General features: G+C 46.1%; 1 protein-coding gene across 3 annotated transcripts in view; it reads left to right on the top strand.

The window, feature by feature from the left end:
* Positions 1-15,182, top strand: part of vps8 (VPS8 subunit of CORVET complex) — a 109,561-nt gene extending 94,379 nt beyond the window's left edge. For 2 of the 3 annotated variants that reach the window (XM_060860735.1, XM_060860733.1), the window contains exon 45: positions 12,881-13,078. In XM_060860735.1, coding sequence (XP_060716718.1) covers positions 12,881-13,024 — 144 coding nt within the window. In that variant the 3' untranslated portion in view covers positions 13,025-13,078. Of the gene's footprint in view, positions 1-12,880; positions 13,079-15,044 lie in introns of those variants that run through there. The other variant, XM_060860734.1, reaches the window with a different exon arrangement.
* Positions 15,183-17,317: the final 2,135 nt, after the last annotated feature.

The following is a 17,317-nucleotide window of genomic DNA, read 5'->3' as shown; positions in this document are numbered from 1 at the left end:
CCTCAGTACACTGTAGTAGACTGTGTGTGGCCTCAGTACACTGTAGTAGACTGTGTGTGGCCTCAGTACACTGTAGTAGACTGACGTGGCCTCAGTACACTGTAGTAGACTGTGTGTGGTCTCAGTACACTGTAGTAGACTGACGTGGCCTCAGTACACTGTAGTAGACTGTGTGTGGTCTCAGTACACTGTAGTAGACTGTGTGTGGCCTCAGTACACTGTAGTAGACTGTGTGTGGCCTCAGTACACTGTAGTAGACTGTGTGTGGCCTCAGTACACTGTAGTAGACTGTGTGTGGTCTCAGTACACTGTAGTAGACTGTGTGTGGTCTCAGTACACTGTAGTAGACTGACGTGGCCTCAGTACACTGTAGTAGACTGTGTGTGGTCTCAGTACACTGTAGTAGACTGAGGAGGTGTGGCCTCAGTACACTGTAGTAGACTGAGGAGGCGTGGCCTCAGTACACTGTAGTAGACTGTGTGTGGCCTCAGTACACTGTAGTAGACTGAGGAGGTGTGGCCTCAGTACACTGTAGTAGACTGAGGAGGCGTGGCCTCAGTACGCTGTAGTAGACTGTGTGTGGCCTCAGTACACTGTAGTAGATTGAGGAGGCGTGGCCTCAGTACGCTGTAGTAGACTGTGTGTGGCCTCAGTACACTGTAGTAGACTGTGTGTGGCCTCAGTACACTGTAGTAGACTGTGTGTGGCCTCAGTACACTGTAGTAGACTGTGTGTGGCCTCAGTACACTGTAGTAGACTGTGTGTGGCCTCAGTACACTGTAGTAGACTGACGTGGCCTCAGTACACTGTAGTAGACTGTGTGTGGTCTCAGTACACTGTAGTAGACTGTGTGTGGCCTCAGTACACTGTAGTAGACTGTGTGTGGCCTCAGTACACTGTAGTAGACTGACGTGGCCTCAGTACACTGTAGTAGACTGTGTGTGGCCTCAGTACACTGTAGTAGACTGTGTGTGGCCTCAGTACGCTGTAGTAGACTGTGTGTGGCCTCAGTACGCTGTAGTAGACTGTGTGTGGCCTCAGTACGCTGTAGTAGACTGTGTGTGGTCTCAGTACACTGTAGTAGACTGTGTGTGGCCTCAGTACACTGTAGTAGACTGTGTGTGGCCTCAGTACACTGTAGTAGACTGTGTGTGGCCTCAGTACACTGTAGTAGACTGTGTGTGGTCTCAGTACACTGTAGTAGACTGACGTGGCCTCAGTATACTGTAGTAGACTGTGTGTGGCCTCAGTACACTGTAGTAGACTGTGTGTGGCCTCAGTACACTGTAGTAGACTGTGTGTGGTCTCAGTACACTGTAGTAGACTGACGTGGCCTCAGTATACTGTAGTAGACTGTGTGTGGCCTCAGTACTCTGTAGTAGACTGTGTGTGGTCTCGGTACACTGTAGTAGACTGACGTGGCCTCAGTACACTGTAGTAGACTGTGTGTGGCCTCAGTACACTGTAGTAGACTGTGTGTGGCCTCAGTACACTGTAGTAGACTGACGTGGCCTCAGTACACTGTAGTAGACTGTGTGTGGCCTCAGTACACTGTAGTAGACTGTGTGTGGCCTCAGTACACTGTAGTAGACTGTGTGTGGCCTCAGTACACTGTAGTAGACTGACGTGGCCTCAGTACACTGTAGTAGACTGTGTGTGGCCTCAGTACACTGTAGTAGACTGTGTGTGGCCTCAGTACACTGTAGTAGACTGTGTGTGGCCTCAGTACACTGTAGTAGACTGACGTGGCCTCAGTACACTGTAGTAGACTGTGTGTGGTCTCAGTACACTGTAGTAGACTGTGTGTGGCCTCAGTACACTGTAGTAGACTGACGTGGCCTCAGTACACTGTAGTAGACTGTGTGTGGCCTCAGTACACTGTAGTAGACTGTGTGTGGCCTCAGTACACTGTAGTAGACTGTGTGTGGCCTCAGTACACTGTAGTAGACTGTGTGTGGCCTCAGTACACTGTAGTAGACTGTGTGTGGCCTCAGTACACTGTAGTAGACTGTGTGTGGTCTCAGTACACTGTAGTAGACTGTGTGTGGTCTCAGTACACTGTAGTAGACTGTGTGTGGCCTCAGTACACTGTAGTAGACTGTGTGTGGCCTCAGTACACTGTAGTAGACTGTGTGTGGTCTCAGTACACTGTAGTAGACTGACGTGGCCTCAGTACACTGTAGTAGACTGTGTGTGGACTCAGTACACTGTAGTAGACTGTGTGTGGCCTTAGTACACTGTAGTAGACTGTGTGTGGCCTCAGTACACTGTAGTAGACTGATGTGGCCTCAGTACACTGTAGTAGACTGTGTGTGGCCTCAGTACACTGTAGTAGACTGTGTGTGGCCTCAGTACACTGTAGTAGACTGTGTGTGGCCTCAGTACACTGTAGTAGACTGACGTGGCCTCAGTACACTGTAGTAGACTGTGTGTGGCCTCAGTACACTGTAGTAGACTGACGTGGCCTCAGTACACTGTAGTAGACTGTGTGTGGCCTCAGTACACTGTAGTAGACTGACGTGGCCTCAGTACACTGTAGTAGACTGACGTGGCCTCAGTACACTGTAGTAGACTGTGTGTGGCCTCAGTACACTGTAGTAGACTGTGTGTGGCCTCAGTACACTGTAGTAGACTGACGTGGCCTCAGTACACTGTAGTAGACTGTGTGTGGCCTCAGTACACTGTAGTAGACTGTGTGTGGCCTCAGTACACTGTAGTAGACTGTGTGTGGCCTCAGTACACTGTAGTAGACTGTGTGTGGCCTCAGTACACTGTAGTAGACTGTGTGTGGCCTCAGTACACTGTAGTAGACTGTGTGTGGTCTCAGTACACTGTAGTAGACTGTGTGTGGCCTCAGTACACTGTAGTAGACTGTGTGTGGCCTCAGTACACTGTAGTAGACTGTGTGTGGCCTCAGTACGCTGTAGTAGACTGTGTGTGGCCTCAGTACACTGTAGTAGACTGTGTGTGGTCTCAGTACACTGTAGTAGACTGTGTGTGGTCTCAGTACACTGTAGTAGACTGTGTGTGGCCTCAGTACACTGTAGTAGACTGTGTGTGGTCTCAGTACACTGTAGTAGACTGTGTGTGGCCTCAGTACACTGTAGTAGACTGACGTGGCCTCAGTACACTGTAGTAGACTGTGTGTGGCCTCAGTACACTGTAGTAGACTGTGTGTGGCCTCAGTACGCTGTAGTAGACTGTGTGTGGCCTCAGTACGCTGTAGTAGACTGTGTGTGGCCTCAGTACGCTGTAGTAGACTGTGTGTGGTCTCAGTACACTGTAGTAGACTGTGTGTGGCCTCAGTACACTGTAGTAGACTGTGTGTGGCCTCAGTACACTGTAGTAGACTGTGTGTGGCCTCAGTACACTGTAGTAGACTGACGTGGCCTCAGTACACTGTAGTAGACTGTGTGTGGTCTCAGTACACTGTAGTAGACTGACGTGGCCTCAGTACACTGTAGTAGACTGTGTGTGGTCTCAGTACACTGTAGTAGACTGTGTGTGGCCTCAGTACACTGTAGTAGACTGTGTGTGGCCTCAGTACACTGTAGTAGACTGTGTGTGGCCTCAGTACACTGTAGTAGACTGTGTGTGGTCTCAGTACACTGTAGTAGACTGTGTGTGGTCTCAGTACACTGTAGTAGACTGACGTGGCCTCAGTACACTGTAGTAGACTGTGTGTGGTCTCAGTACACTGTAGTAGACTGAGGAGGTGTGGCCTCAGTACACTGTAGTAGACTGAGGAGGCGTGGCCTCAGTACACTGTAGTAGACTGTGTGTGGTCTCAGTACACTGTAGTAGACTGAGGAGGTGTGGCCTCAGTACACTGTAGTAGACTGAGGAGGCGTGGCCTCAGTACGCTGTAGTAGACTGTGTGTGGCCTCAGTACACTGTAGTAGATTGAGGAGGCGTGGCCTCAGTACGCTGTAGTAGACTGTGTGTGGCCTCAGTACACTGTAGTAGACTGTGTGTGGCCTCAGTACACTGTAGTAGACTGTGTGTGGCCTCAGTACACTGTAGTAGACTGTGTGTGGCCTCAGTACACTGTAGTAGACTGTGTGTGGCCTCAGTACACTGTAGTAGACTGACGTGGCCTCAGTACACTGTAGTAGACTGTGTGTGGTCTCAGTACACTGTAGTAGACTGTGTGTGGCCTCAGTACACTGTAGTAGACTGACGTGGCCTCAGTACACTGTAGTAGACTGTGTGTGGCCTCAGTACACTGTAGTAGACTGTGTGTGGCCTCAGTACACTGTAGTAGACTGTGTGTGGCCTCAGTACACTGTAGTAGACTGTGTGTGGCCTCAGTACACTGTAGTAGACTGTGTGTGGCCTCAGTACACTGTAGTAGACTGTGTGTGGTCTCAGTACACTGTAGTAGACTGTGTGTGGTCTCAGTACACTGTAGTAGACTGTGTGTGGCCTCAGTACACTGTAGTAGACTGTGTGTGGCCTCAGTACACTGTAGTAGACTGTGTGTGGTCTCAGTACACTGTAGTAGACTGACGTGGCCTCAGTACACTGTAGTAGACTGTGTGTGGACTCAGTACACTGTAGTAGACTGTGTGTGGCCTTAGTACACTGTAGTAGACTGTGTGTGGCCTCAGTACACTGTAGTAGACTGATGTGGCCTCAGTACACTGTAGTAGACTGTGTGTGGCCTCAGTACACTGTAGTAGACTGTGTGTGGCCTCAGTACACTGTAGTAGACTGTGTGTGGCCTCAGTACACTGTAGTAGACTGACGTGGCCTCAGTACACTGTAGTAGACTGTGTGTGGCCTCAGTACACTGTAGTAGACTGACGTGGCCTCAGTACACTGTAGTAGACTGTGTGTGGCCTCAGTACACTGTAGTAGACTGACGTGGCCTCAGTACACTGTAGTAGACTGACGTGGCCTCAGTACACTGTAGTAGACTGTGTGTGGCCTCAGTACACTGTAGTAGACTGTGTGTGGCCTCAGTACACTGTAGTAGACTGACGTGGCCTCAGTACACTGTAGTAGACTGTGTGTGGCCTCAGTACACTGTAGTAGACTGTGTGTGGCCTCAGTACACTGTAGTAGACTGTGTGTGGCCTCAGTACACTGTAGTAGACTGTGTGTGGCCTCAGTACACTGTAGTAGACTGTGTGTGGCCTCAGTACACTGTAGTAGACTGTGTGTGGTCTCAGTACACTGTAGTAGACTGTGTGTGGCCTCAGTACACTGTAGTAGACTGTGTGTGGCCTCAGTACACTGTAGTAGACTGTGTGTGGCCTCAGTACGCTGTAGTAGACTGTGTGTGGCCTCAGTACACTGTAGTAGACTGTGTGTGGTCTCAGTACACTGTAGTAGACTGTGTGTGGTCTCAGTACACTGTAGTAGACTGTGTGTGGCCTCAGTACACTGTAGTAGACTGTGTGTGGTCTCAGTACACTGTAGTAGACTGTGTGTGGCCTCAGTACACTGTAGTAGACTGACGTGGCCTCAGTACACTGTAGTAGACTGTGTGTGGCCTCAGTACACTGTAGTAGACTGTGTGTGGCCTCAGTACGCTGTAGTAGACTGTGTGTGGCCTCAGTACGCTGTAGTAGACTGTGTGTGGCCTCAGTACGCTGTAGTAGACTGTGTGTGGTCTCAGTACACTGTAGTAGACTGTGTGTGGCCTCAGTACACTGTAGTAGACTGTGTGTGGCCTCAGTACACTGTAGTAGACTGTGTGTGGCCTCAGTACACTGTAGTAGACTGACGTGGCCTCAGTACACTGTAGTAGACTGTGTGTGGTCTCAGTACACTGTAGTAGACTGACGTGGCCTCAGTACACTGTAGTAGACTGTGTGTGGTCTCAGTACACTGTAGTAGACTGTGTGTGGCCTCAGTACACTGTAGTAGACTGTGTGTGGCCTCAGTACACTGTAGTAGACTGTGTGTGGCCTCAGTACACTGTAGTAGACTGTGTGTGGTCTCAGTACACTGTAGTAGACTGTGTGTGGTCTCAGTACACTGTAGTAGACTGACGTGGCCTCAGTACACTGTAGTAGACTGTGTGTGGTCTCAGTACACTGTAGTAGACTGAGGAGGTGTGGCCTCAGTACACTGTAGTAGACTGAGGAGGCGTGGCCTCAGTACACTGTAGTAGACTGTGTGTGGCCTCAGTACACTGTAGTAGACTGAGGAGGTGTGGCCTCAGTACACTGTAGTAGACTGAGGAGGCGTGGCCTCAGTACGCTGTAGTAGACTGTGTGTGGCCTCAGTACACTGTAGTAGATTGAGGAGGCGTGGCCTCAGTACGCTGTAGTAGACTGTGTGTGGCCTCAGTACACTGTAGTAGACTGTGTGTGGCCTCAGTACACTGTAGTAGACTGTGTGTGGCCTCAGTACACTGTAGTAGACTGTGTGTGGCCTCAGTACACTGTAGTAGACTGTGTGTGGCCTCAGTACACTGTAGTAGACTGACGTGGCCTCAGTACACTGTAGTAGACTGTGTGTGGTCTCAGTACACTGTAGTAGACTGTGTGTGGCCTCAGTACACTGTAGTAGACTGACGTGGCCTCAGTACACTGTAGTAGACTGTGTGTGGCCTCAGTACACTGTAGTAGACTGTGTGTGGCCTCAGTACGCTGTAGTAGACTGTGTGTGGCCTCAGTACGCTGTAGTAGACTGTGTGTGGCCTCAGTACGCTGTAGTAGACTGTGTGTGGTCTCAGTACACTGTAGTAGACTGTGTGTGGCCTCAGTACACTGTAGTAGACTGTGTGTGGCCTCAGTACACTGTAGTAGACTGTGTGTGGCCTCAGTACACTGTAGTAGACTGTGTGTGGTCTCAGTACACTGTAGTAGACTGACGTGGCCTCAGTATACTGTAGTAGACTGTGTGTGGCCTCAGTACTCTGTAGTAGACTGTGTGTGGTCTCAGTACACTGTAGTAGACTGACATGGCCTCAGTACACTGTAGTAGACTGTGTGTGGCCTCAGTACACTGTAGTAGACTGTGTGTGGCCTCAGTACACTGTAGTAGACTGACGTGGCCTCAGTACACTGTAGTAGACTGTGTGTGGCCTCAGTACACTGTAGTAGACTGTGTGTGGCCTCAGTACACTGTAGTAGACTGTGTGTGGCCTCAGTACACTGTAGTAGACTGACGTGGCCTCAGTACACTGTAGTAGACTGTGTGTGGCCTCAGTACACTGTAGTAGACTGTGTGTGGCCTCAGTACACTGTAGTAGACTGTGTGTGGTCTCAGTACACTGTAGTAGACTGTGTGTGGTCTCAGTACACTGTAGTAGACTGTGTGTGGCCTCAGTACACTGTAGTAGACTGTGTGTGGTCTCAGTACACTGTAGTAGACTGTGTGTGGCCTCAGTACACTGTAGTAGACTGACGTGGCCTCAGTACACTGTAGTAGACTGTGTGTGGCCTCAGTACACTGTAGTAGACTGTGTGTGGCCTCAGTACGCTGTAGTAGACTGTGTGTGGCCTCAGTACGCTGTAGTAGACTGTGTGTGGCCTCAGTACGCTGTAGTAGACTGTGTGTGGTCTCAGTACACTGTAGTAGACTGTGTGTGGCCTCAGTACACTGTAGTAGACTGTGTGTGGCCTCAGTACACTGTAGTAGACTGTGTGTGGCCTCAGTACACTGTAGTAGACTGACGTGGCCTCAGTACACTGTAGTAGACTGTGTGTGGTCTCAGTACACTGTAGTAGACTGACGTGGCCTCAGTACACTGTAGTAGACTGTGTGTGGTCTCAGTACACTGTAGTAGACTGTGTGTGGCCTCAGTACACTGTAGTAGACTGTGTGTGGCCTCAGTACACTGTAGTAGACTGTGTGTGGCCTCAGTACACTGTAGTAGACTGTGTGTGGTCTCAGTACACTGTAGTAGACTGTGTGTGGTCTCAGTACACTGTAGTAGACTGACGTGGCCTCAGTACACTGTAGTAGACTGTGTGTGGTCTCAGTACACTGTAGTAGACTGAGGAGGTGTGGCCTCAGTACACTGTAGTAGACTGAGGAGGCGTGGCCTCAGTACACTGTAGTAGACTGTGTGTGGCCTCAGTACACTGTAGTAGACTGAGGAGGTGTGGCCTCAGTACACTGTAGTAGACTGAGGAGGCGTGGCCTCAGTACGCTGTAGTAGACTGTGTGTGGCCTCAGTACACTGTAGTAGATTGAGGAGGCGTGGCCTCAGTACGCTGTAGTAGACTGTGTGTGGCCTCAGTACACTGTAGTAGACTGTGTGTGGCCTCAGTACACTGTAGTAGACTGTGTGTGGCCTCAGTACACTGTAGTAGACTGTGTGTGGCCTCAGTACACTGTAGTAGACTGTGTGTGGCCTCAGTACACTGTAGTAGACTGACGTGGCCTCAGTACACTGTAGTAGACTGTGTGTGGTCTCAGTACACTGTAGTAGACTGTGTGTGGCCTCAGTACACTGTAGTAGACTGACGTGGCCTCAGTACACTGTAGTAGACTGTGTGTGGCCTCAGTACACTGTAGTAGACTGTGTGTGGCCTCAGTACGCTGTAGTAGACTGTGTGTGGCCTCAGTACGCTGTAGTAGACTGTGTGTGGCCTCAGTACGCTGTAGTAGACTGTGTGTGGTCTCAGTACACTGTAGTAGACTGTGTGTGGCCTCAGTACACTGTAGTAGACTGTGTGTGGCCTCAGTACACTGTAGTAGACTGTGTGTGGCCTCAGTACACTGTAGTAGACTGTGTGTGGTCTCAGTACACTGTAGTAGACTGACGTGGCCTCAGTATACTGTAGTAGACTGTGTGTGGCCTCAGTACTCTGTAGTAGACTGTGTGTGGTCTCAGTACACTGTAGTAGACTGACATGGCCTCAGTACACTGTAGTAGACTGTGTGTGGCCTCAGTACACTGTAGTAGACTGTGTGTGGCCTCAGTACACTGTAGTAGACTGACGTGGCCTCAGTACACTGTAGTAGACTGTGTGTGGCCTCAGTACACTGTAGTAGACTGTGTGTGGCCTCAGTACACTGTAGTAGACTGTGTGTGGCCTCAGTACACTGTAGTAGACTGACGTGGCCTCAGTACACTGTAGTAGACTGTGTGTGGCCTCAGTACACTGTAGTAGACTGTGTGTGGCCTCAGTACACTGTAGTAGACTGTGTGTGGCCTCAGTACACTGTAGTAGACTGACGTGGCCTCAGTACACTGTAGTAGACTGTGTGTGGTCTCAGTACACTGTAGTAGACTGTGTGTGGCCTCAGTACACTGTAGTAGACTGACGTGGCCTCAGTACACTGTAGTAGACTGTGTGTGGCCTCAGTACACTGTAGTAGACTGTGTGTGGCCTCAGTACACTGTAGTAGACTGTGTGTGGCCTCAGTACACTGTAGTAGACTGTGTGTGGCCTCAGTACACTGTAGTAGACTGTGTGTGGCCTCAGTACACTGTAGTAGACTGTGTGTGGTCTCAGTACACTGTAGTAGACTGTGTGTGGTCTCAGTACACTGTAGTAGACTGTGTGTGGCCTCAGTACACTGTAGTAGACTGTGTGTGGCCTCAGTACACTGTAGTAGACTGTGTGTGGTCTCAGTACACTGTAGTAGACTGACGTGGCCTCAGTACACTGTAGTAGACTGTGTGTGGACTCAGTACACTGTAGTAGACTGTGTGTGGCCTTAGTACACTGTAGTAGACTGTGTGTGGCCTCAGTACACTGTAGTAGACTGACGTGGCCTCAGTACACTGTAGTAGACTGTGTGTGGCCTCAGTACACTGTAGTAGACTGACGTGGCCTCAGTACACTGTAGTAGACTGACGTGGCCTCAGTACACTGTAGTAGACTGACGTGGCCTCAGTACACTGTAGTAGACTGTGTGTGGCCTCAGTACACTGTAGTAGACTGTGTGTGGCCTCAGTACACTGTAGTAGACTGACGTGGCCTCAGTACACTGTAGTAGACTGTGTGTGGTCTCAGTACACTGTAGTAGACTGACGTGGCCTCAGTACACTGTAGTAGACTGTGTGTGGCCTCAGTACACTGTAGTAGACTGACGTGGCCTCAGTACACTGTAGTAGACTGTGTGTGGCCTCAGTACACTGTAGTAGACTGACGTGGCCTCAGTACACTGTAGTAGACTGTGTGTGGCCTCAGTACACTGTAGTAGACTGTGTGTGGCCTCAGTACACTGTAGTAGACTGTGTGTGGCCTCAGTACACTGTAGTAGACTGTGTGTGGCCTCAGTACACTGTAGTAGACTGACGTGGCCTCAGTACACTGTAGTAGACTGTGTGTGGCCTCAGTACACTGTAGTAGACTGTGTGTGGCCTCAGTACACTGTAGTAGACTGTGTGTGGCCTCAGTACACTGTAGTAGACTGTGTGTGGCCTCAGTACACTGTAGTAGACTGTGTGTGGCCTCAGTACACTGTAGTAGACTGTGTGTGGTCTCAGTACACTGTAGTAGACTGTGTGTGGTCTCAGTACACTGTAGTAGACTGTGTGTGGCCTCAGTACACTGTAGTAGACTGTGTGTGGTCTCAGTACACTGTAGTAGACTGTGTGTGGCCTCAGTACACTGTAGTAGACTGTGTGTGGTCTCAGTACACTGTAGTAGACTGTGTGTGGTCTCAGTACACTGTAGTAGACTGACGTGGCCTCAGTACACTGTAGTAGACTGTGTGTGGCCTCAGTACACTGTAGTAGACTGTGTGTGGTCTCAGTACACTGTAGTAGACTGTGTGTGGTCTCAGTACACTGTAGTAGACTGTGTGTGGTCTCAGTACACTGTAGTAGACTGTGTGTGGCCTCAGTACACTGTAGTAGACTGACGTGGCCTCAGTACACTGTAGTAGACTGTGTGTGGCCTCAGTACACTGTAGTAGACTGTGTGTGGTCTCAGTACACTGTAGTAGACTGTGTGTGGCCTCAGTACACTGTAGTAGACTGTGTGTGGTCTCAGTACACTGTAGTAGACTGTGTGTGGTCTCAGAATGCTTTACTCTACTGAAGTGTGTACGGAGGTGTAGCCTCAGTAAATCTCTGTCCAGTAAAAGAGGCATGTCTCTCTGACACAAAGATCAGTAGAATATACTCAGGTGGTGTGTATGAACAGTTGAACCTTTTTCTTTTGAATCATAATAAGGGCAGTGCTCTTCTAAGTGAGAGAGAGAGAATAAAGAGCAGACAGGAAAGATGTATGGAGGCAGAATGAGAGAGGAGTGTTGAGAGGGTGGAGAGTGAGGGAATAAAGAAGACAGTAAGCGAGAACTGAGTGGGAACAAAGAAAGAAAGATTAGAAGATAAGAAGGACAGAGTGCTTACTAATGGAGAGTAGAAATGGATTCTCCTGGCAATCTGTCCTTCTTCATATTGAGCTACTCAGTGACCCGTCAGCTGAGTGTCCAGAGAACGAAAGGGAGAGAGGGAAAGGAGGGAGAGAGGGACACACACACATACAGAGTAAAAACTACATATTATATATTATCCATATACTATATGTAGTACGTCATTTCAATATTTCATATACTTCTCATTATATCTATATGCGTACTCTCTCTCTCTCTCTCTCTCTCTCTCTCTCTCTCTCTCTCTCTCTCTCTCTCTCTCTCAATTATCAAAATAATGCTTAAAATCAAGTGGCATCAGAGCTTCAGTCACTTCAAACACCAGAATTGCATAAAAATGTGACCCCAACGACTCTGACATGCTTGTTGGGCTTTGAGTATTTTAGAAATCTCCAGACACACACACACACACACACACACACACACACACACACACACACACACACACACACACACAACAGTGTCTAGAGGTTATACAGAATGGTGCACATTTACATTTTACATTCACAGCATTTGGTAGTCTCTCTACATCATATTCATAATCATATAAGGTTACCTTATCAATACAACTGAGCAGTAGACGATTGGTGGTCTTGGGATTTGAACTCACAACCTTTCAATCACGAGCCCATGTGTGACCTCCAATGTGTGGCTGAAACACTTTGTTAAAAAACAAAGGTCTATGAACAGGGCAATAATTTGGTCTGTAATCTTCCACTACGTTCCTTTAGTTATTGACTATAGAAAAGTTCGATCGTTACAGATTTTAAAAAATATATGCAGTTATATAATTTTTCACCTCCACCCACCAAGCTCCAACTGCTGAGATACCGACCTGCACACAGTTACTGTAGCAGGATTATCTCTCCTGTTCTAACGCGGTGTCGCGGTGGTGTTGAGGGAGACGAGCCGTCCTCCGCGACACACTACAGACCTGCATCTTTATCTGACTTCGGTTCCGATCGATAAAACCAAAATAACAGGAATGGAAGAAAAATATGTTCAGGTTTATATTTCATTTCGTTTTCTCAATCTAACAAATAATAACGTCTATTCTTGTTAATTAGAGGAAGGAAAGTCGGCCGAAATTGGAGATGCGAAGGGTATAAACAGAGGGAGAGAGAGACAGACAATAGAGAAAGATATATTGAGGAAAAAACGATTAATATCTTATTATTTCAGACAAGATACCAAGTAGAACCGGTTTAAAAACCAGCAAAACAACCAAAGAATCTTTGGGAACTTTATGGATTAATGTGTGTATCAGTCCTTGTCTATATTAGCTTCCAGTTTAATTAATACTGTTATGGATTAATGGTGGTGACAAAACACAGATTGTAAACAATGCAACGGCAGATTTTGCAGAGAGACCAAACTAATTTGCTTATTTAATGTACGTGGGTTCAAAAGCACACACGTGTAAAAGAAATGAACAATACTGACTTTAGAGCTGTAATGAGGAAATGTTCGAGTTAAGTAGATTTTTCTGTGTCAGAGACATTCATTCGGCTGCTTTTACTTTTAAAATGAATCATTTTATGTATTTTTCTATTTCTTTTTTTTTTTTTTTTTTGTCTTATTCCAGTTGGCGATCCTTACAGAACTCACGCAGTCCCACGGCAGCGAGAGGGCCGGCCTGCTGAACCCCGCTCACCCAGGAACAGGAAACATCTACCACAGTGAAAACCTCAGCCTCAGGCTTTCTCCACCACCAATGGTGGAGGAGTAGTGCAGACTCCGCCCACTGTTACACACCTGAATAAAAAGAATAACTGTATGTCTACACTGGCATCTTTATTCTTTCACTTCATTTATTCACATCTACAACAATGAACTTATATAACTTATAATGAACAATGGAATAATGCTGTTATAGGATTATGACTTCATTTATCCTCCTGAAATGGATTACTTCCTCATAACATCGTGTCCATAAGTCTATATAATGCTTTTTTTTCCTTTTTTTATATATACATTTACAGTATAGTTACATTTCATGTTGTGGAATATCACAAGACAAGTTCTTATAGAAACTTAACACCTATCAGATTCGATCAGTGTTGTTATTTAACATTTACGGCTAATACGTTGACGCTCTGAGGAGTCCTTTATTTAACGTTCATGTCAGAAACGTACCAGTCAGTAAGTTTGTGCTTTCCAGGTTCTGTATAGCTGGTGAGAGAACGACATAAGAGGAGCTTACTGCTTTCTGTGGTTCCACTACATTAAATGCAACTATACATGGATAAAAAGTATAATCCACAGAAACCCTTTAATCCCTGTAAAATTTGCTGTGGCGTAAGAAGAATAAGGACGTGCTGATTTATTGCTCACATCGATGATGAGATCCAATCAGCTTCTCTCTCGCTCTCTTTTTTTTCCCAAAAGAAGTCTTATGTTAATTACAGGAATAAATAATAATATCGGTTTGTCACGGAAAAATATGTGCAATTTGCATATTCATACAACCCAATTTGCATATTTATAGAATATAGATTTCATAATGAGGGTAAAAGATTCGGTATCCCTGCACCGCCTTGTGTTGTCTAATGACATTTTTTGTTGAATCAACACCTCAAATGTCACAGAGTTAGTATTCAGTATAGAAAGACGTGGTGTCTTTGGTGACTCACTCCACTCAAACCTTTAAAAGCGCAGCTAAACATCAATAGCAATATTCCAGAGAGCAAATCTGCATGATTAAGTCTTTAAAGGCGTATCCTGCTCTAACCGAGATGAGCTGTGATGGCTTTAAACTGATGGAGCTGTTCTGCTAATGATGCTGTCAGAGACGCGCGATTTCACATGCTTAGGATGCACATACGTATAAAGCTTTTAATATAATCAGGGCTGTGTGTGTGTGTGTGTGTGTGTGTGTGTGTGGATGTGTGAGAGAATGGTGGATATTCAGGACTGAAACAGCAGTTGCCTTGTGTGTGAAAGGAAACTGTGTGCTTCTGTCATCCCCCAGGCTCAAAACATGGATTGTTCTGGCCTCAAATGCATGTTTTCAGTGAACAAAGAGCCCTCAGCTCTGCTCATGCTTACGTGTGTGTCTGTGCATGCCATAGCTGACGCTTTTGTCCTACCGACACTCGACACCGTTCTCGTCTGCACTACATTGCATTAATAAGCACTGAGGGAAATCTTAGTGATCTGGGTCAGTAAATGGTTAAGGTCAGTGTTGGGGGGTGGGAGGGGCTTCTCTCCACGGTGCCATCGTTTCCCTAACAGTGTAGTCGGTGAACTGGTTTAATTAACCTGAAAATTCATGAGGACGTTGTGTTTTATTATTCACCGCAGACCTGTAGTGAAGCATTAACATTTTATCCCCTCCTGCTCTCACTCACTTGGAGTAAAAGCCAGCTTGTTTTCTACAGGAAAAGAATGAATCTAAGAATGACAAAAATAATAATGTTTCAGTGCCTGACTTTAAATCCCTTGGATTATAAAGAGCTGCTTGTTATGGCTGCAGAGACTAACAAACCGTGTAATCCACACTTCCAAATAGACTTCAACTTTATTTTATAAGGGTTTCTTTATCGATTCTTTATGTTTAAATGATTGTTCTTTAAAACATCTTAAGCTAGCAAAATGCCAGAATCTATGAGATAAATGAAACGCACCAGGACGTGCTGTTATAGGAAAAGAATCAAAATAAAGGATGATGTTCATATACGCAATGCATCAACAATTAGTATTTCTATTATAATGAGTAATGATATATCACGATTTTTATCCGTTTATAGTTGCATTTGCAATGTCTACGAAACAAGACACAGTCACTTAAAGTTACTAAAGACTCAACAAACAAACCCCTGAAACTCAACTGGCTCTGAAGACTCCGTCCATCATGCTTGTGAAACATTTACATGTGAGTAGAATCTGGTGCATATTTGTGATTCAATGTTTGCACTTTTATATTCTCAGCAGTTAATGATACTTATATACTTAAAACAAAAAAAGGCAAGCAATCACTTTAATTTCATTTCATAAGTACAATAAGTCGAGTCAAGAAGCTTTTATTGTCATTACAACCATATATAACTGTTGCAGTACACAGTGAAATGAGACAACGTTTCTCCAGGATCAGTGTGCTACATAAAACAAAGACAGAGCTATAAGGACTTGTAAGTTAGTCTTAGCCACATAAAGTGTAACTGTGCAACCTGGTGCAAACAGTGCAGGACAAGACAAACAAGACAGTGCAGACAAAAAGTTACAAGACAATACAAAAAGTACAGAAAAAACAATACATAAAAAACAATAAACAGTAAACAGACACGGCGCCGACCGGCCAGTGTAAATACTGTATGTGAATACTGTATGTTCAAACAATATTTCATGCAGTAATACTAGAAGGAACACAGTTTCTTAGCAGCAGGTCCTTGAGATAATGTATAGAATTGTGCAAAAACAGCAAATGACTGAAATATTGTACAGTATGTGCAAAACGACTGAAATGTTGCTATAATAAAATAGTTCTAATAAAATAACTTCACCTCAGAAGAAAAACTCTGGTTTGTGATGGAGCGATGAATCAAAAGGAAAAAAGGACCAAAGATGTGGACCAACAGCATCCAGTCGATCATCAGTCGTTGCCAGATCATTTAAAACACTTCACAATACATGAACACTGGTATATAAGGCTAGGCAGTGTGCAATGTCAGGGGTTTAGCTCTGGTAGGTAGGAATCAGAGTATCAAAGCTAACCAGTTGCAAATGAATTATTTTTTTATTCTGATGCTTTGATGGGAAATGATCAACAGGCTGGTTTTTTTTTCCATAATTGATCGCAATTTGGTGCAGAAATAAATCCCTCCTGCTGAGCTACAAGCGATGCTGAACAGCCTGTCATTCTAATGGCTGTGTTAATAATTTTGCAAAATCGAGCCAAAAGTCAGAAATACAGTAAGTGGAGGTTCTTTTGCACCTCACACCTTTTCAGTTAATATTTTTTAATTAATATTATCGTTTATTAGCCGGAAACCTTTGGCAGTCGTTCAAAAATGGCAAACACACTGAGAATATTAGCTTTCTCTTGCACTATGGCATTTCAGCTCCTGAAAGAAAGGCTCAGAGTGCATTTTTGAGGCAATATTGAGCCAAAACGGAGACTGCACTGGATGCACTGTTTCATTGGGGAGTAGCTGGACTGAAAGATCTGGGACACTCATGGAACCTTCGAGAGCTTCAGAACTTGAAAGGAGCCGGTTGTGAGGCAGCTATCAGGACATTTGCTGTGCCCAAATGTCTGCAAAAGTAAAGGGTCTATAGTGTAAAATGCATCAGCTTCCAATCCATGTGGTGTTTAACTGACAGAATCAAATACCAGTTTCTCAGCAAACTCAGACATTTCTGCTACAGCCAGCAGTCTGACGTAAAACGTAGTGATGTCACAGGCATGGCTGAAGTAGTACAGGATGTGTGACTCCAACATCACGCTGCTACAGAATAACTTCGGCATTCTGAAATCGTTGACTCGAGTTTGTGCTTTGTTAAAAGTACCCAAATTAGTTCCTTCAGCAAAAGTGCAATTGCAGATTAAAAAAATAAATACAGCTTCAAATGTATTACTCGTGTAAAAGTAGTAAAGATTTTATTCGAAGCAGAGACTGAAATAGAAATACTTAAAGTAAATAATTTAGGTTTTTTCATTCATTCATTCATTCATTCATTCATTCATTCACCTTCTACCGCTTATCCGAACTACCTCGGGTCACGGGGAGCCTGTGCCTATCTCAGGCGTCATCGGGCATCAAGGCAGGATACACCCTGGACGGAGTGCCAACCCATCACAGGGCACACACACACTCTCATTCACTCACGCAATCACACACTACAGACAATTTTCCAGAGATGCCAATCAACCTACCATGCATGTCTTTGGACCGGGGGAGGAAACCGGAGTACCCGGAGGAAACCCCCGAGGCACGGGGAGAACATGCAAACTCCACACACACAAGGTGGAGGCGGGAATCGAACCCCGACCCTGGAGGTGTGAGGCGAACGTGCTAACCAC

Source organism: Tachysurus vachellii, chromosome 24, assembly GCF_030014155.1.
Source record: "Tachysurus vachellii isolate PV-2020 chromosome 24, HZAU_Pvac_v1, whole genome shotgun sequence".
NCBI classification, from domain to species: Eukaryota; Metazoa; Chordata; class Actinopteri; order Siluriformes; family Bagridae; genus Tachysurus; species Tachysurus vachellii.
This window is presented reverse-complemented; position numbering and strand designations above follow the sequence as displayed.